At 43.4% G+C, this 21446-nt stretch overlaps 2 protein-coding genes across 2 annotated transcripts; both read right to left on the bottom strand.

The window, feature by feature from the left end:
• Positions 1-232: 232 nt before the first annotated feature.
• Positions 233-9271, bottom strand: rnf103 (ring finger protein 103). The gene is made up of 7 exons (XM_068714144.1): positions 8556-9271; positions 7127-7275; positions 5240-5355; positions 4658-5080; positions 4342-4474; positions 4095-4181; positions 233-2626 (listed from the first exon to the last, which is right to left on the bottom strand). The coding sequence occupies exons 1-7, from the start codon at positions 8779-8781 to the stop codon at positions 1694-1696; spliced, it is 2067 nt and encodes a 688-aa protein (XP_068570245.1). The 5' UTR covers positions 8782-9271; the 3' UTR covers positions 233-1693.
• Positions 9272-11445: 2174 nt separating this feature from the next.
• Positions 11446-21102, bottom strand: abhd18 (abhydrolase domain containing 18). The gene is made up of 14 exons (XM_068714143.1): positions 21008-21102; positions 19201-19309; positions 18906-18990; positions 18702-18802; positions 17938-18013; positions 17441-17525; positions 16892-16919; positions 15587-15725; positions 15369-15458; positions 14322-14423; positions 13655-13890; positions 13300-13436; positions 12460-12622; positions 11446-11643 (listed from the first exon to the last, which is right to left on the bottom strand). Exons 2-14 carry the CDS (start codon positions 19290-19292, stop codon positions 11586-11588), a joined length of 1392 nt encoding a protein of 463 aa, XP_068570244.1. The 5' UTR covers positions 19293-19309; positions 21008-21102; the 3' UTR covers positions 11446-11585.
• Between the last annotated feature and the right edge of the window lie 344 nt (positions 21103-21446).

The following is a 21446-nucleotide window of genomic DNA, read 5'->3' as shown; positions in this document are numbered from 1 at the left end:
ATGAAGGAAAAATAAAAAGCATGCGCACTGAGCGGTCTCCTCTTCCACTCCCAGCGTCACCTTCATGACACGCACTGTGTCCACGACCCGTTACCTCACAGAGAACGCAAATATATCAGTCTATTTGCCCCGATTAAAGACGATACGACGGCACCTTTTGTAAATTCAACGACGAAAACCTGCAGCATTGTTTGAGGTCATTCATACATAATGATTAAATAACACCACTGTGTTGTTAAAGGTCCATTCATTTATTTTATTTTATTTTTCGGCAAACTCTCAACACAACAAGTGACATATGATCATCCCATGACGTTGATGTGAATCCACAGGCAGCAGACGCAGAGCGACGGGTCCACCAGCTCCTCTTTAGCTGCTAAATGCTCCGCTATGTTCACGTCTGCTGTTAGCCGTTAGCTGATGGTAGTGTACAAACTGCTGCTGAGTGATTAAGAGCTGAAAGTGAAAAGACTGGGGGAACTGTCTGTCACTACATAACACAGTCATTGACCTACTGCGAATATAAAGTATTGATTAGTGCAGCTTGAACTGGCTTGCTTTAGTGTTGCAGCTGCTGAACACGGCTTGTGGTTCTGTTGATCTGTGATAGAACTTCTTAAACCAAAAGGCTGGCGTGATGAAGGCAAATAATGCCAGCAGTGACTTGACGGCAGCAGGTCAGCGTTTGTATGTGAGCAGCCTATTGCTGCACTATTGTACACCCACACCCACACCCACACACACACCTGCATGACATCAACGTGAACACCCTGTGTGGTGTCAGGGGATTATTGGGCTTTCATATCATACTGGAGATTATAATGTCCAACTTCTGCGAGTTCAGGACAGAATGGTGGCGATCCAGACATGTTGCTGAATACCGCATCCTCACTGTGACCACCGAGCTGTGCTCTGTATCCTCACCCGTTTGGGTTCTAAATGGTACAACTAGGAGGTGTGATAGGGCAGATTTATAAAGGTACACGCTATTGATAGGGGGCGGGGCAGGAAACTTGTTTGAAGCACGTTCTCTGTGGATCATCAAAATAAATACTTGAGTTATGTAAAAATGAAGATCGTGAGGAGTTGATGGTGTCCAACGCCTTCACAAGCAGAAGGACCCGAGTGTGATATTACACACCCGGTTCCATCCATTCATTGTACCGTTGTGCTGACTGACTGATTGTTGTACTTTCTTTCCTGTGTTGACCAATGGGAGCGTTCGATAGAGAAGACTATCCGGTTCTAAACACAACACAAACACAGACAGGATGGAGCCGTTAGTGGACACGTGTATACAGCTGTGTTTGGATGCACTTGATAAGTATTAGATAAATACCAGCCAGAAAATCAAAACACCACGTGGAAGAAATCTCACTGACGGTTTCTGGGTGACAGAAGGCGAAACCAGAAAGATGTTTTTATTGCACTACCAAGTTGTCTGTGACTTCACCAATGGTTACTGTGTGAATCCATGTCCTCCCTACGCAGAAACCAGTTTCACCCGTCTGCAATAATGGCCAGCACATCACCTTCAACAGTAATGGAAGCAAGCTGATTGATGACCTACTGGCTGCGTTTTCCGCTCAACTCCTCCCCGTCCCAACTTCACTCCAATCCAGCTGTGATGACATCAGACGGTCTCCATGGACACTGAGCTCAGTGCCAACCAAAACGGGGGGAGACTTCACCTTCAGGCCTGCGGTGCATCGTCAGCAGGGCTCTGTGCGGCTCTCTGCTGCTTCTTCTTGTAGCTGGGCCAGCGGCACACCGGGCAGCAGTGTCTGCCTCCCGCCAGCCACACCACGATGCAGTGCTGGTGGAAGGCGTGGCCACAGGGCAGAGCCATCAGCAGCTCCTCGCTCACAAAGTTCTCCAGACACACCACACACTCGGAGCACTGCAGCACGCCACAGGGCCACACCGACCAATCGCAGAGGCAGCCGTCCTTCGCTGCCCCGTGGGCGGATGGTGAGCCTCTGTTTCCATGGTGACAGCAGAAGGACGGACAGCCACCGGTCGCGTCCGCGCCGTTGCACACAGACGGCTGTGTGTCGCTGTCCTGGTTGCACAAAGACCTCCTGTGTGCGCTGCTGCTGTGTGGAGGGGAATCCATCGGCTCCCTGCTCTCTGTGTCTGAATGTGAACTATCCGTCTCTTCATCCAGCCTCCCACCCGACTCCTCACCAACGGCTCTGAACCTCCAGGTCGGCAGGGCTTTAATGTAGTCCATGTTTACTAAAGGGCGAAGCCAGAGATCAGGGAAAGCCAAACGCTCTAATAAGAAGTGGGGGTCATCCTCCCAGTCGGAGTGGTCAGACGGGACCTGCTGCAGCGATGCGATCGGGTGGAGCAGGTAGGAAGTGTACCAGTCCCACAGACTGGCCAGCCACTCCAGGTTGGTGGTGCTGTCCTCTTGGCTCCTGATGCCACAGCGACGTTTCTTCTCAAAGTAGTCGACCAGCAGGCCGTGGGCCAGGTAGGTGGACAGGAAGAGAGCTGGGTGGGATGAGTAGAAGGTCCAGTCAGCTCTCACCAGGCTGGCCAATGTGGTGGTGTCAGCATACCGGAGCACCTTCAGACTGTAACCATACAGAGTTTCCAGATAGGGCAGCTGGAGGAGAGCCTAGAGGAGTGATCAATCAGTGATCAGTGATCAGTTATTATCAATTCAACAAGTAAGGGAAGTCTATGGCTATAAACAGTTAATGGCCACTTTATTAGGTCTATCTTTCGATTTCTAAAATGTAGTTATCAAACTCTTGTGACAAAGGCTTGTAATGGATGCAAGACATTTTACAGTTGACCAATAAACCTACTGCTTCCCCTCCCATTGTCTGTCAGAAAATATTGTATGTTCCTAATCTATGTGCACTCGTTTTATTTCAGCTCATTGAGAGGAGTCTTTACTGCCACGCTAGTTTCTCTCCTTTCCTCTTGTGTGCTTACTGGGGGCGGAGCTTTGAGCACACCTTGATAGCAGATGGACACATTCAAACCTCAGCAGTCTACAACTTGTTGCTCTCCCAGTATGAGCTGCTCTGTTTCAGTAAAGTAAATTCAATCGTCGTCTAGAGATGCAGTGACTTCAAAAAAAAAAAAAAAAAAAAAAAAGAGCAGAAGAGCTTTGAGCAAGGAAAAGTCTGCTAGCCGCTAGGCTAACTTACGCAGTGTAAAATACCATAGGCTGAAGCTAGTGGTGACTAGTGTTGCACTGTGATGGATTAACTATAGGATGACACCTTTTCTAAATTACTCATGCAGCAAATAGTATAGCATATGTAACGATACAGAGATATATATATAGATATAGATATATATATATATATATATACATATATACACACACACAGTTAGGTCCATAAATATTTGGACATTGACACAATTTTCATCATTTTGGCTCTGTACACCACCACAATGGATTTGAAATGAAACAATCAAGATGTGCGTTAAGTGCAGACTTTCAGCTTTAATTTGATTTAGATTTTTCAGACTAATGATGGCTTGCTTCACTGATAGTGACAGCTCTTTGGACTTCATATTGAGAGTTGACAGCAACAGATTCCAAACACAAATACCACACTTGAAATGAACTCTAGACCTTTTATCTGCTCCTTGTCAATGAAATAACGAGGGAATAACACACACCTGGCCATGGAACAGCTGAGCAGCCAATTGTCCAATTACTTTTGGTCCCTTAAAAAGGAGGGGCCACATATAAAATGTGTTGTAATTCCTACACCGTTCACCTGATTTGGATGTAAATACCCTCAAATTAAAGCTGAAAGTCTGCACTTAACACACATCTTGATTGTTTCATTTCAAATCCATTGTGGTGGTGTACAGAGCCAAAATGATGAAAATTGTGTCAATGTCCAAATATTTATGGACCTAAGTTAGGTCCATAAATATTTGGACATTGACACAATAAATATATAAATAAATATATATATATAAATATATATATATATATATATATATATATATATATATATATATATAAATATATATATATATATATATATATATATATATATAAAAATAAATAACACAAGAAGAATTAGTGGATGGCGTCCGTTGTGATGATTCCCTACCAGAACAGGAAGCCAGGACACCAGCAGTATGGAGTTGTAGGTTCCAAGTGTTCGGATCAGAACTACAAATCGTTTCACTGTTGCTCCCTGTCCAAGAAAATGAACACATTTCAATGAAACTGGACAATAAATACAGAACCAGCTCTCTCTCAATGTGGCACCTCTTAGTTCAAACCTTTACAGTGGCTGTATGTCACTACTGTACAGCACATGTGACATACATGTGAAAAGATAAACAGGAAGTGACCTGTGTGATGAAGAGGTCCATCCAGGCCAGCAAGTTGATGAGAACCAGACTGAGGACAAACAGATCATTGACCTCCGGCTGGATGGAACGCAGGAAAGTATCCATGGCAGCCAGGGACAAGAACTCCCCGGTACTAAAGACAGGAGAGGAAGGAGGGGAAGAGACAAAGAGAAGAGGAGAGAGGAAAAGAAGACAAGAGAAGCGGAGTGTAGGAGAGGTGGAGACGAGGAGAGGAAGAAGAAACAGATGGATTTAGGACATTTGTATTTGTTTGTAAAAACAATAAACTATTATCCTTCCCATGTTCAATCATCACCTGTTGCCATAGCGATAGATGCCCTCCGGCATCTTGAGAATGTAGGCGGGGCTCTGCGTCACGTCAATCTCTGACAGGATGCCGTGGTCGTCCCAGTGACGTACATCCACGAAGATGAACTCAATCCTGCCGGTGAACTTGACGGACAGCGCTGAGAAGAAGGCGGGTGGCTGGGACAGACGGGCGAACAGAAACATCTTCACCGGGTGGGCCGGGTCAGGGCGCCACTCCTCCACCAGCTGCTCAGACTGACGCAGGGTTTTGATTCGATGAGCCACGTGTGAGGTCATCCAGCGGAAGATGTGCTCCGTTTCAATGCGACGGCCGTTGTATTCTTTTAGCATGACTTTACCCTTCGATGCCGACGTCTGGGGAACGGACATGATGAGGGTGGAGCGCTGCCAGCCACGCTTGATACATGACCTGGTGGACAGCACACAGAGGCAGCATGTCAGCACCACACCAGAGACACGAGGTGTCCAACAGAACAAGGAGACATCTTAGTTCAGAGTCTAAATGAGCATTATTTGTCATGTGTGCGCCCTGATAGAAGTGACAAGTGTCGGTGCATCTGCTTCCCACCTGTAGTCATTAGAGCAGTTGAAGGTTCCAGTTCTGATCCCAAACTGAGACACCTTCTGCACCATCTTCCTCCAGTTGGACTGACTGAGCAGAGCTTCCCGGTCCTGGGCGATGACCTGCAGGCACACACACACACACACACACACACACACACACACACACACACACACACACACACACACACACACACAGGGACACGACGGATCAGACAGCCAATACTGAACAAATCTGTGGAAGTCCTAAACTATTCTTCTGATTTTTTTGTACTTTTAATGACAAAAAGTGGTTCAACATGGCGGTCTGATCCATCTTGTGTTGTCCTCTTGCTTCATCCCATTCAAAATAAACAGACCGAGCCAAGCACGGTTCAATTCACAAATCTGAAACACAGACTTGAGAAATCAAGCAATCATCAAAGGAAACAAACACGAGAGGACAAACATGTGATGTCCGTGGACACAAAGGAAAACATATAACATTGATAGTAAAGTGTTACATTAAAATGTGATAAATCACTGCAATAAACAAAGCAAGAGACGTTTTGCATCATTTTGTAGAGCAGTGAACAGCTCAGACTCAAGTAGAGATCAACTAAAATGAACTGGTGAGTTAAAGTCAAGTGCGAGTGTTGAAAACTTATCTTCATATAAGTGCTGAAAATGAAGATGTATAAGATGACGATGCACCGTACTATTAAAGAACTTTGAAGTATCAAACAGGACCCCAGCCAGGTAATTAATGGTATTAGGTGCAATTCATGCCAAAAGTGATGCAAGTTTGACATGTTGTGCAAACACTTGTGTCATCAGTGCAGCAGTACAGAGGATCTGTCGGGGGAAACTGACCGATGTGAATCTCTTCAAATCGGTTTAGCTTAAAGTGAAGCTAAACTGGAACCCTAACCTGACCAGGACCGGCTGCTCATCTCATGCTGCTTGCTTTAATATGGATGAAGAACTGGAGAAAAGCACATGTGTGGCAGTAGCTCCCATGAATTTTGCTACTTTTTTGTTTTTGTTTTAATTTGCCATTTTGTCGAGTTTATTATTAGAGCACGAATTGCATATGACAGAATTCCTTCATCAACATTGGAAGAGGAAGCGTTGGGATTAAGATGCTGCGGCCCTGGAGACGATCACCGCCCACGGCCGACCAACCAGCCGGACCTGCAGGACCGCGTTTCATATTTGTCTCGTGTAGCAAAATGTCGTCCTTGAATGTAAATAAGATACCAGAACGCCTAAGAAAGAGCATGAAAATAGAGCGCGTTTTAAAAGAATGATGTGGACGTCATCCCACAGCTGGTCCTAAACCACCTCCTCATCTTGGCAGCATCACAGAATATAACTTTGTTCCATTTGCTAAGCTGCAACCAGGTGGGCTGCATTTCCACTGACCTGCTGGTTATATTAAATGTCAATGACTTCAGAGAAATTCCATCTGTGCTGCCCTCCAGAAAAAGGAATACAGCCTGTGACTCACGACATGCACCGATAGAGGATATAATCTGTCATTTGTGTGTAAGCAGTGCAAAAGAAATTGTGACTGGCTGACTTTCTGCCACCATGTCAACCAGACCACCTCCAGATGTGGAGGTGGTCTGGCTCACAGCCTTCCCATTGCAATGCGTTTGGACATTCACACCTGCAGTAGCGTAGTAGTGCACTTCCGTAAAGCTTGGGAACTTACGAGGGACACATTTATTTTAAAAGGTTGATGAAAAACAAGATGAAGGGGCCATGTTGAACGAGACGAACGTTGACGGATTAAGAGTGCGTGATAAGAGACAATGTGATATTCCTGCTGCACGCAGCACAGTCAGTCACGTCCACTTAATCAGGCAGCAGCACCATATTGTTTTAATATAGTGTTATTAAGTGCCTTTACCTGAACCAGCCATATCCCGTCTTTAGTGTCCTCCACCAATTCATAGAAGTGCATCTCTCCACTGAAGTGTGTGGTGCTGACATCTCCCGCCTCCGTCTGCTCCCTCTCCTTCTTGATGGCTGAGTACAGCTCGCCCTGAGTCAACTCTCCTGTGGGGGAACCAGAGAGAACCACCATTTGAAAAGGACTAAGGACTTAACCTCCTGCCTCAAACAACATTCATTTCTTCTTTGATTCCAAGTACGACAAATTCTAGTGGTAGGTAATACTAATACTAATAATACTAATAATAATAATAATGATGATAATAGGTATTTTGACCTCTATATATACAATGTGTTCAACATTTGATTTCATCTCAGGTAAGTTGTCAATTTAGAAATAACATCATCATCATCATCATCATCATCATCATCAGGGACTTGAATTGACCATTTATTTAAGTATTGAATAATATCCATAATGACAGGTATCATTAAGTCCCCTAAGTACAGCAGGTAGAGATGTTAACCAGTTATTGACAACACCCGGTCCACGACCCGGTACCAGTCCATGACCCGGTACCGATCTACGCCAACTAGTCATTCATCCACCTCCACACTGCAGACATATGTGTGTGTGCCGTTTGTCATCACATTCATGCACTAAAAAGGGAAAGTGTCTGTGTTGTGCTCATCTCAAACCTCAGTCATACATCTGGATGGACCAGCAGAATGTATAACACCACTACTAGTCTGGAGCCAATCCTAGTCCAGTATGCAACACACGATGTGATGTGGAAGCTATAGAAGCCCATACATACACTGAACAGGACTTTTCAGTGAAGTAGGAGACATCTAGTGTCCAACACATTTGCATACTCACAGGTTCTGGATATCTCAATGAGGGAATTGTTTCTATGTGTCTTAGAACATGTCAGGAGAGGATATTTTAAAAGTAGACTCAGCCTGGAAACAGACCACAATGTACAGAGCACATAACCCTAGAGACACAAAGAAGACATCGGACAAACAACGCAGACCAATCAGCAGAGAGAGGGATGAAGGTGTTTGGTAAACACTAGAGGCGTGCCTATCAAGTTGTTTTGTCCCTGAACCGATCAAAGTCCTTTATCAATGATATATTGCGTCATTACTTGGTATCAGGTGGAAATGTTCTTTAACTTATGAGAACATATTTCTGCTGTACATCGCAATGTTTTCCAATCATTCTCCCCTCCCCCTTCGCTTACACGCTCCAACACAGCGTATAGAAATAGTCCTCTTCACTAGCATTCTCATGTCTTTGCCGAAATGTATTATTTTAGAGTTTGAAAATCGGATATATCAGCTGATGTATATTTTTCTCTACGTAGACACTCAGCCCCGGCCAATATAACACAAGCACAAGTACCCGTATGGATGATTGTGGCCCTGACTCAGATCGTTACCTGATTTCTCGACTAGCTCGCTGACGTCCTTCTTCTCAGCCAGTCCGGAGTATCCCAGCCCTCGACACTCCAGGATGGTCTTCAACTTCTTATAACTGAGAGTAACTGGATCCACCAGCTGAGTGGCAAACATACCGGTCTCATACCAGACTACCGCCTCAAAAATCCTCGCTAGCATAAACAACACTATGAAGTACAAGAGCAAGAAGAAGAGCTTCAACCACATCTTACAGCTGGACGAGAGCGCTGCTGACACCAAACGATGTATCTGTCATAGAGTGTGTGTGGAAACCGGACAGGCTACATAGGCTTCCAATCACCTTCCAGCGTTAACGTTACCCATTCACGACAGATAACGTTATTAGCTAGCTATAACATTTTTGTCAGACCTGCAGCGTTTGTTCGAGTGTGGCTGTGAAGGTATTCTCTGGCCGTTAGCTTCCGTCACCAGTAATTTACGTTCATGAATCCTTCTAACGGTGACAGCTAGCTAACTAGCTTAGCATCGCAGGTAGGCCTAGCTATCACCCAAAACAAACAGGCCTCGCCAAGCTCCAGTGTATGCTGCACGCGCTGCAGTTTCCCGCTGAACGTCAGTTGCGCGTGAGAAGCCGGACTGCTGCTGTGGCCCAGATATCACAACATTAGAAAATGACAGTAATGACGGATCTGCTTTTTTTGCTCCGATCAGCTGGTGTACACAGAAGAGCTGACGTCATATCCGGCTCCACCTCACACATGTAAACAAGCTACAAAATAAAGGACTTGAAACCAGTTAGATGGAAACCCTGCAAAATACGGTTATGAATCTGGGTATAATACTTATAAGAGCCCATTTCAGAATAATATATGTTAATATTACTGGAATATTTTATTTGTGCTTTTATGTCACTTTAATGTTGCAGCTGGTAAATGGAATGAATGGAAAACAAGGTTATTATTAGGTTTGTTTATGACATCTACGATAGCTTGGAAGAATATGCGGCACAGAATTTGATGAATTTACCGTTTACCAGAGCACAAATAAGACAAGGCTTTACGTAATGTACTGATGCAACTTAAATGGATCCTTCAAGTCAAGTAAGAACATGACGTAAAGCAGGCTATGTAACATAATCTATAATAAACATTCTTATTCATAAGTGACACCAAGGAGTCCTTTGAACAGTTCTGTTTGTGGAAGAACGGCCCTCAGCTTTTATGGAGCTTTCTCCAGCCATGGCCAAAACAGCTGAGGGCCAATTTTTACAGGAAAGTCCGTCGCTTGTGAGATCTTTTGGCTTTCCACGTTGAAAATTTGGCCAGGAAACTACATTCTTAGCAGCACAGTAGGGTCAGTTGAGAGGACTATATGAGGTTCTCTCATCTCCTCTTGGAACCACTGCTTGGACCGTATGTGGACCATTCAGAGCTCCTGTGGTCTGAGCTGGCTGCATCGCTCTAGTTCTTCAGTCTGCCGTTAAATGAGCCGGTTCATAAATGGCACAAAAACAAATTCATCATCATCATCATCATCAGGTGCATCTTCATTTCCAGAACTGCAGTGGTCAAAACACAAACTGCTGCTCTGCACTTTACCTGACCCCAGGTAATGTCATGTTACCAACATAGAGCCAACTTAAACAAAGTTTTTTCATCACTGTTTTTATTCATAGTAACAGTGAGACATCAGCACCACCATGAGGCCACACAGGAAAATAAATTATTCATCATCTCTTCTGTCTAGCATTCAGGGAATAAAATAGAACTCTTACAGATCTCAGGTCTCTAGTGGCTTTTCTTTAAAACACATTAGAAAAACTACTGGTATGCTATGGCCCTGATCTAATTGGTTGCGTAAAAAGAACATTGGACAAATTCGGCACGGGTAAAAAGTTTGCCTCCTGGGTGAAATTGCTCTCCACTCTCCCATGGTTTCAGTCAGAACCAACAGCGTCTACCAGCTGCTCTCAGAACATGTACTTTCTTTGGCCGTGTGTCAGGCTATGAACTTCATTTGGAAGTATTCCCTTTAAATGGAGACGCCTTTAATGACCCTCCACATAATTTCCCATTCAAAATGCTGCTGCCCATGCCCATATGTTTTGGTCGTGCCCTTCTTTGCACAATTACTGGTCCGAAATGTTGAGCACCATATCCCAAACCATCAAAACCTCAACCGCTCTCACAGCCATATGTGGAATCCCTTCCTCAATTGTCTGCCTGTTTGACGATATCTCTTGCTCCACCTCTCATTCCTCATGGATTAGGGATATTTTATTCTTTGTGTTCTCTCCTATTAACCTTGTATCTAGCCACAGCAGGCATGAGTTGAGAAAAGCTCTGATTAACTGTTCACGACCAATTTAGCAGCACACAGCAGAGAGACACAGAGTGAAGAACAGCTAGCAGTTAAAAAGCCAAATATTTGTCTCAGGAGTTGAGAACGCTTCAAGTTGGAAAAACTTCATAAGGTGATGAGTCAAGTTCCGTTTACAGGTCCTTGTGCTGCTCCCAAGTGCCCCAAAAATCAATGAATTTAGAAATAAATAAAGCCTGTCACACTGTTAATGTGAAGTAGACACAGGATAAATGTTGGGTACCAGTTAGCAGTAGCTGACCACTGAAGAGAGTGAACTGTAAACAGTGAGGCTGATATCAGATCAAATGACGAGCTGCATTGTTTCCTGTTATTCCCTTGTGTACATGTTGGTCATTTCAATACAATATTACAGGGTGTGTCTGTGTGTCCCATCCAGATTTCTCCAGGTAAAATATTGAGAACACAGTGGACCAGTGGAAACAGGAGAATGCACACTGCCACAGGGTTAAAGTCCACTTACTAAAGTGAAACTAAAGGCATGAGTGTTAGTTTAACGCCCACATACTGGTGCAAATATTCCCACAACAATTTTTGATAGTTTTAGTTTTAGTCATTTTCTAAAATTATGTGATAGAAATGATTAGGAAGCGAAGCTTTTGGTTAAGGGACAGGAACGTCCAGCCACTGATCCTGGTGCTGTTCCCGGGAGGAAAGGGCTCCAGCCATGGCTAGTGCAGGTCGGGATACTTCAGGCAGAATCTGTCGAATGTATCATATATGGCCCGTCTGGAAGGAAAACAGATAAGCAATCAATTTTCATACGATCTAAGGAGTCTGATTCCACTGCCAATCTCACAGTCCAACAGTCGCACTGAGTCCAGCCAATAATGTTTTTTCTGTTCTTACATCGATACATGAAGCAAAAGGCAATGACAAAAAAAAGACATGATTGGATGAGCAGTGGACTCTAGGCAGGACCTGACCAATCAGATCTTACTATGTAAATTCATGGTCGGGGACACCCCTAGTGCGTACAGACACCCTCTTGCAGAGAGCACATCAATTAATGAATTCATAATGTTAATTATCTACAGCTGGTGCAACCTGCCACCTGGGACGTTTGTCTTCTAAATGTGTAAAAGTGGGCGGTCAGGCCTGCTGCCTGTGTGTTGAAATGTTTACTTGTGATAATCCGAGATGTATTATGTCGCTCTACTCTCATAAATGCATCTTTCCTCCTGCTTCTGCAAAGCGATTGGCTTCCTTTAAAATGATTTAACCCTCTGGCTTTGGAGGATATCAAGTCCTTCCCTGTCATAAGGCCAAGTGTAGAGTCCCTGGTGGTGAAGGCGAAGCAGAGTTGCAAGTCTTGTTTTTGAGTTTTGAGTCGAAAGTCATTAGATTCAGGTTCCAGGTGTGCTGACGTTTACTTACTAATAGCGGTCCTTCAACACTGGCAGTAATACTACAAGTGAGCCAAATACAAAGTGTGTCCTTAGCTAAACATTTACAGAGTTTTCTTGTCAGCACTGTTTATTAACTAGATATAGCTCACACACCTGATACCTGAGCACACTGATACCCTTTGAGGCGGGAGTTTACCTGAAGACGTTCTGTTTAAACAGGTATGCACTGATGTGTCCTCCATTCAGGTATCTCACTTCACATCCTGGCCAGATCTCTTGCAGACTGAGGACCCCTGTTCGGGGGATGTAGGCATCCTCTTTGGCCTGGACCACGACGATGAGACTGGTGTCTACAGGGACTAGGACAAAGGGAAGGACACATCTCATTTATTTCTTGCTGCTCTCCTATGAGCAAGCAAGCAGGGCTCTGCAGGCTGTTCTTAGTGGATCTGAGGCTGGAGAATCTGCCATCTTTTGATTGTTATCATGTTTAGAATCTCATATGGGTATTTATTTCCATTTGATTTTTGTACTATTTTAAATGCATTGTGATGTTATTTGACATGTCATGTCAAAACAGGTTTCATCTTTGTGACAGGCATAATGATTATGACGTCTCCAGGAACCAAATTGTGCTCGACTCTGGTTCACTTCTGACATTCCTGTAGCTGAAGCAAGTACTCCTTGGTCCATATTTTCCAGAACAAATTAGACATATACACAGTACGTCCTATCAAGGGACGCTGTACAAATCTTCATTCTGAAAGAAACCTTTGAGGAGCAGGAGGTGGTTGGGAGTCAGAGCCTCCAGGTCAGCAGGATCTGTGGATGCCGTTTTACAATCAGGAAGTGTTACCCTGAGCCTTCCACTTAGCACTGATTGTATTCATACTAGCTTGTTGCACTGATTGTATTCATATTACTTTTTTGCACTTACTTTGTTTCTGCCCTGTACTTTGGCTCTGAGTTATGCTCGGCTTCATGCTCTTAGATGCTTGTTTGGAAAAGGAGACGTACTTATGACATTAAAACTCACCAGAGAAGTTGGCCATGTGTGTGCATTCGTCCATCACTGCCTTCATGAAGCTTATAGACTCTCTATGTAACGATGGCCGACAGCATTTGTCCGAATCCGTCTTCTTCCCATGCAGTGTGTTGTTTCCATGAAGGCTGCTAAGAAATCATAGCAGTATGGTTATTAGATTTGTGATAGCACAACGATCATCATCTCAACACAATGTCATGTGAAATGTGCAAAAATTAGGACAACAGATATTTTACCAAGTAGGCTTTTAGAAGTAGTAAGTGATATTTGAAGCCTTGTCCTTAAAAAAACCCCCGCAAAAAGCATATTCAGCAGCTTTTATTCACAAAACATAATAATTGATTACCCTGGTGGAGTGCCCAAGCTCATCCCAGTGCTGCTCCCTGATGATAACAATTGGTCTACTCTCGTCCCGCCCCCTTCAGGGCCTGCACCAATCAACAGGCCTCGTCCAGCCTCAGCTTCCCCTCCAGCTTTGGAGTTCTGACCCACTGACGCTCTGACATCTCCAGACAGGCCCAACAGATGCTCCAAAGAGTCCACATTCTTCGTAAAGTCTGGACCCATCCTAAAGGAATCAGTCTGATGAATGTGGACAGAGACAATGGACTTATTAATGCTCATGTGTTTGGTAAGTTCTCCAACAGAATCCCCATTGCTGCTCTGCTTCTTGGAGAGCAAATTCTAACTGTTTATTATAAATTAAAAATCTCATGCATTTATTTGAAATAGTGACAAATGTCAAACGTCCAATTGTTCACATGAAACAAAGAAAAGTGAAAACAAACGATTACCTTTATTTATTTAGAAGTTTTCTAGTCGGAACTGATGCATCTTCTTGTGATTGATCAACTTACCACTCAACTTTTTGGTACATAGTGTTTCCACAATAATTCGAGCCAATTGTACCACCCTGGTTGTTATGATAAATCCAAAACACTATACAAATTCTAGATATTTGAGCTGCTTTGTGAGAGTTTGAGTAAGTAATACAAAGTAGAAGGATAACACACCCCACAGTAGTCCAACATCTTGATGATCTCTTCTTCATACACTGAGTTAATGGCATACTGCTTCTCCAGCTCTGTCCAGTTCACTGCTTTGCTCAGCACTCCCTACACACACACACACACACACACACACACACTGACTGTTGCATTTGAACAAACTTCTTTGCTTCTTTAGAGGCTAGGTTCACACTTACCAAGGCTATCTTGAAGGTGTGAGATATGAGACTGGGAGCTTTTCGAGCCTCTCAGCGTGGCAACGCCCGAGGCTCATAGCTAACGGTGCTAACAGCGCTAGCAGTACAAACTACTGCAAACGTGCTGACAGAGCTAACCTGAGGGGAACTGGACAGTGGGTGCCACGCCTCCCCAACAACACTGTTGACAGGGACGACATTATCAGCTCTAACCACCTTATATGAGAGCAGAGCAGCGGCCGTGAGCTAACCAGTGGGGCACGCTCACATGCTCACTCTTTATCTTTACTTTGATAGTAGTTTGCTGCTATATTAATACTTTGACTGTCATATATTACTCCTCTCATACAATACTCATACACCTGTACATTCGGTCTCTATAATTGTCTCCTGGCCATGAAGAGGTTCCTTCCTTAAGTGATTTCAATGCAAGTGTGCAAAAATGCCAATATGTATGTAAGACATAAGCTCTATGAGCCAGTCTGAGAGAGAGAGAGAGAGAGAGAGGCAGTACAGATGAACTGACCATGAATGATGACCCTCATCCCTGAAGTATTTTGGTTAATGCGTGTATTTAATGTAGATGAACCGAAGACTAGCTACTAATTGGGTACCGGTCCAGTCGCACCAGAATGACATCATTGTACAAATTATAGCCAATCTGTAGTGTAATATGGATATCATTAGAGCTGATAATATTAGGCTCATTATCATTGTTTTTAGACTGAATTTCCTTGTTTGTACGGGTTGATTGCACACTGTCACCGCTATCAACCGGTAAGGTGAGGAAAACACGACATGATGTCATCTTTAGTGCTGCTCTAAAACGTATTGATCTAGGTGGACAGAGCGTTACCGTGGTGAAGACACTAGAGGCGGTGGACCAGGACAAACAGGGAACCAGAGGGATGGGCTTCGGCCAGTTGGTCACTGCCAGGGACGCCATCTGGACACAAAGACATGCAAGACTTCATGAAAAATACTAGGTATTATATTGTATACACGTGTATTTGTATGCAGGCTTGATGTGAAATATTTCCTTTCAGACGTGCTTTAATAGAGAAAGTGACTCACATATCCTCCCATGGAGATCCCGGTCATTCCTAGTGGCCAGTAACCTTCTCTCTCCAGCCACCGGAGAAGCACTGTTGACTCCAGGATCAAAGCCCCTCCCATCACAAACAGGTCGGACACATTCTTTAGACTGGAGCGCCTGGAATACTCACAAATAAGGTCCCTGCTTACTTTACACTGAATTCATCCCAGCTGTAAAGGACAAGTCCAATGAAAATCCATCTTAGTATCCAACCTACATTCCCATTCTCATGTATCCTTTACATCTCTGCAGCTTGAAGCACCAGCATAGATCCATATAGATACAGTACTCAGCCCGACCTGCCACTAGTACAAGTAAGGAGCCTACAGCATCACAGATTGAGATGTGTGCTCCTCCATCTTTAGGCTGTACTGTATTACTTCAAACACACTGCTGCTGCTGTCTGTACTGACAGTACACATGATGTGAATCCTCCAGAACCTGACAAACTGAGGACTGTTCACATTTTGTCTCTATGTGGTAGGGCTGCGCAAATATGGTAGAAATGATCAATATTCAGATCACTATTATTCATTGATTTTAGGGACATTATTGTAATTTATTATTCATATTTTACTGCGCTATATTCCTGCTAATCAACAAATCGTTGCATCAAAATAAGGTTCTTCTTCACCTGAATTTAGTGCATGGTCATTTTGCCCATCAATTATACAGTGTATTACTCTTTTAGTCTAAACTGTATCCACAACACTCAGGAACGTTTTTCACTGACTGCAAAATTTGCGCACAGCCAAAAGTGACAGCTGCCCCAACAAAACATCTGGATCGCCCCCTGCTGGCCAGCTGCTAGTTTAGGAAGTGCTTCATATGATATGCAGCGGAGTTTTCTGTGAGCGAAGCACAGCTGTTAAACGTCAGCATCCCAGACAATCATTTAATTGTGGGAGGCCAAAATCATGATTGGGATTAATATATCATATCATATCATATATATATATATATATACATATATATATATATATATATATATACATATATATGTATATGTATATATATACATATATATATATATATGTATATATATATATATATATATATATATATATATATATATATATATATATATATATATATATATAATGATATTAAATAATCATTTTGCAGCTCTAGCCATCAAATGCAAACTGAAGGTCCTTTGTCTCATTCTGCTTCTCATGTTCCCTTTGATCTACTTCAGTGTGAAATTAAAAACCCAGCCAATTGGCAAAACGCTTATCAACCAACCAACCAAGAGACTAATGTGTGAATGGGAGGTAACTTACAGTTGGTCTTTGGGTTTACGATAGCCATGTAAAAGGTCAGTCAAGGAATAAACAATGTTCACAGACGGCATACTTCAGATGAATATATGAGAAGATGTAAACATATGACCAGAGGATGGAATTCTGATGTTTGTCTGAACAGATTTCTGAATTCTTTCCTGTAGCCAGTCCCCATATGTGTGCCTGAATCAGACAATAACATATCATCTTTTACATGGTTTGTTTTCATCATCACACACCTGTATTGTCTTCATCATTTTTGAGTTTCCAAAGCATTAGCCTACTAGGTAATCAAGTTATTGGGTAAACACTGAATACACACACTTAAAGGAGTACTACTGTACGGTGTCTGTGAAGACGGTAGTATAATCTCTCCTGTGGCTCTGTAGGAGCTTTGTCAGGTCTGAGAAATAACCCTGATGATGTCATGGTGAGTGGAATTTAACAGAAAGCCTGTGCAAACAGGAGGGAGTTTCATTAAAGTGAGTTGTTGGTGTTCTGGTGAAGTCTGGTGGCATCAACAGGTGTAAAGAGACAATAGAAGGATATAATAAGGGTTCTCCAGAAGCAGTGAAGCCATTCCTGCCTCTTTGATCATGGGCCTGGCCATCAGGGTCCGCCGACGCCAGAAAAACTACACACACACACACACACACACACACACACACACACACACACACATCATCATCATTAATGCTTACGGGTCAGACAGTACAGAGTTCACAACACATCATCTGTCCAGGGTTCTACCGATGCAGCTCTGAACGGTTTCCCATCGCAAACAAAGACGATGGTCGCTTAGCGAACATGCACCCAAAACCAAGCTTGTCGTTAAAACACTTTCTTGGTTCCTCAGTGCCGCTGTGAAGAAAGCTTCACTTGTATTTTACAGTGAGTATTACATGTTAATATCAAAGTCATTATTCATATAAAAACAGGTGAATCGAGAAGGACATCAACAAGAGAAACAAGGCGTCCGTATGGTGTCCATCATCCTCCTCTAGGTGGACTTTGTACACGGTGAGGTTTAAGGTTCAGAGTCTTACATGGTCTCCGGTCCCCGCCAAGTGGATGCATACTGGTCTGTTCTTCTGCCACCTCTTGGGAACTATGAACTGGAACCTGAAACAACACACACACACACACACACACACACACACACACACACACACACACACACACACACACACACACACACACACACACACACACACACACACACACACACACACACACACACACACACACACACACACAGTGAAGACTCGCACAGCATACACATTTAAACACCTCTTGGCATCGATAGTTTTCCGTATGTTCTATAAGCTGCTTAGAGCCAGTATTAGGAGGTGAAACCTTCCCCTCTTCTACTTGATATTGCTGTGAAAACATCTCATTCAAACAACTGTAGTAATTCTAATTTCTCGCCTAAAACTACATTTCACAAGATTGCTTTTGAACACATCATGATAACGTTAACGTTAGCTCAGTTATAAGCAGGACTGTGCAGGAGAGAGACTCTGAGCAGCATGATGGAAATGAATTACAACAAGTGTCTGATTAGTTAGTCGTTCCAAATGTTTTAAGGTTGTTCCTCCACGGCTTATTTTATTTGTGACTCGCACTTAAGATCTTCCACACCGTCGACATGTTGTGTGTGTGTGGCTGTTACGGTCTGTGCCGCTGTAAAACTCGGAAACATAATGACTAATCGGCAGAAAAGACGGTCTCTTTAAATGTAGCTTCAGGAGTCCTGCACATACACGACTGCATTAGCCTCAGTAGCAGAGGACGACATCATGCTCTGTACCTGGCTTTGACAGCCTCTGCTGGCAGGATTCCAGGAACCAAGTGCTCCAGAGGAGAGATGAAGAACCCATCATGGATGTGACAGTCAATGTGCTCCTCTGTCTGCACACAAAGGGACACACACACACACACACACACACATATATCTGTGAGAATACAATACTAGTTATACTAGTGAGCACTGAAGAGAGAACACATGGAGTACCTTGTTTATGTGAACTGGATAGTCTTCAGGCACCAGAGACCTGCACCTCTCTCTGTCTCCGATGATCTTACGGAACTCAAAGATTCTGTAAAACACCAAGAAGGGAGAACAGAACAGAACCGTTTTACCATTATTATATTATATCATACTAGACCAGGGACATGCTGGTGGGACTACATCTCCCAGCTGCCCAAGGAGCACTTGGAGATCCTCCAGGAAGAGTTGCATGTGATGACAAGCCCCTGTGCTCTCCTGATATTTCAAGCTGTATTGTGTTCTTGTTTTCTTCCGTTACCTCTTGAGGTCTTCAGGCTTCCCCCATCCCCCAATGAAGAGTTTGCTGAGGAGCAGCCTTCTGTAAAATACATCCAGTCGGCTCACACCCATGGACCAGCACCTGGCATCTACAGAGAGAGACAGACAGAGTGTGTTATCTCGCATAACGTACAGCACGGGCGGAGTAAGAAGTCAGACTCCTGTATGTCCTTGTGTGCACAAAATCTGAACCAAACAAGTGGCTTGCAAACAACACTGAGGTACTTTTGTCAAGGTTGGTGGGCTCAACCAGAGCTAAAAGGAAAAACTAGAGGACCTATCAGGTGGCCACAAACCCCAATCCAATCTCTAGTTTCCTTTATTTCAACTGAGTTTGAGAAGATGAACTTTTGCATTTATTGAAATATATATATATATATATATGTATGTGTGTGTGTGTGTGTGTGTGTGTGTGTGTGTGTGTGTGTGTGTGTGTAATGCATAGTCATTATAATACTAAAATATTTTCTGAGATGCATAACATCTATTTTGCCTATATCTGAAGCAAGGTAGGAAGTTTTTGTATAGGATGTTAGAGCAGTATAATACAGCTGTTGTACTCCTGTATTGTCTTTCACTTTTCCCAGACAACGTCTGAATGTTACCACAAATATACTACAACTTCAAAAAGCTGTCAGTCAGAGACATCAAGCACCCCAGAGGAAAGACAGCCAGTATAAGAGCTAGGCTGTTCCACTACCCAGCATGCTCCTGGCTGATGTCCGGTCGCCAGGAAGTGGAATGGATGAAATAGGACTCGGGTTGCCCCAGCAACGAGGGATCAGAGACTGTAGAGCCCGCATCCTGGAGGGACCCGGCTCCATCGTAGCGTCCCGGATCGGCGTGTTATGTTTGCATCAATGACACTTGGTGCTCAAACGTAGTCAACGTTGATGGACAAGGTTTCCCTGATGTCAATGTTTCATGTTACCAGTGTTCTTGTTGCTGTGGTGTATGTGTTCCTCCTGAATCTAAACGATGCACTACGGGAATGTACTGCTGTTCTGTTTTCCTGGTGCAGCATAGAGGGACAATAACTGCCTTTCCTATAAATTAACCTTAAACAACAATCCCAACATACTTTATAACCTACCACATAGCCTGTAAATAGTAATAGACTCTTCATTTGAATTATCTTCATTGTATTTAGACAGCTACAAAACACAGCTGTAACATTGAAGTGTATAAGGGCTCAATGATGTCTCACAAGTTGTTGAATCCATTTATGAGTTGATACCATTTGTTCGAAGATTCGGGGCTAAATGTGACCATTTTTACCTCTCCAAAACATGGGCGTTCATTGGCTCTGTCCCGTCAGTGAAGGGTGTTATTGATGTGGTAGCATTGAAATGCGATAACTAACGTTATATAGTGAATGATGTACCGCTAACGCTAGCGAGCTAAGTTCACTGAAGAATGGTCTGTGGCAGTTAATATGAGTACAGTAAGTTACATAATAGACCAATGTCAATGATTAACTACACTTCCGTTATTCAAAATGACAAAGCATACCCTTTACATTACAACAGTCCCCAGCGTTCGGTTATGCCTCTTTATTGGTGGTGTGTAGGAAAAGGAATACCAATAACATGATGACACACATCACCCTTGAGACGGGCAGTGAAACTAGTATTCGCCCTCCGTCCGAAGTTGAACTTAGCTAAGAGAGCTAACGTAACTAGCCTTCATCACTCGTGATTCCAGACCAAACAGCGACAGACAGGCGGGTCTGAGTGGGACCGACAGACAGACAGTTGACAGAAACAGTCACGTTAACGTTACACTACCTCAGACTGTACACGGCCGTGTGTTCTGGACTTCTTCGCACTGCTAGCTAACAGCTACCGTCCTCAGAGGGCGAATGACATGCAACTGACCACGTGTCAAGCTACTCGTATGCACCCACAAATAGTGTGTAGGAACTTCCGGTTACAATATTACTCTAACCCGTTCCAAACATGTAACGGACCGAGGTTACGTGCACATTAGCAATATTTTCATATTACTAATGAAAATATGTATTTAGGAATAAGAAAATATTTTCATATATTTTATATATATATATGAAAATATTGTCATATTACTAATGTGTATTACATATTACGTTTCTGGTAAATAGAAACGTGGCTGAAATGAACAGAGCTTTAATGAGCATATGCAAATGGAGCAGCCGGGTTTGACTAGTTTATTGTTCCTTTTAGAATAACTTGTAGCTAATGGCTAATA

Source organism: Cebidichthys violaceus, unplaced genomic scaffold (genome assembly GCF_023349555.1).
Source record: "Cebidichthys violaceus isolate CVI_PGR_0920_01 unplaced genomic scaffold, fCebVio1.0.p SCAF_2, whole genome shotgun sequence".
Taxonomy (NCBI): Eukaryota; Metazoa; Chordata; class Actinopteri; order Perciformes; family Stichaeidae; genus Cebidichthys; species Cebidichthys violaceus.
This window is presented reverse-complemented; position numbering and strand designations above follow the sequence as displayed.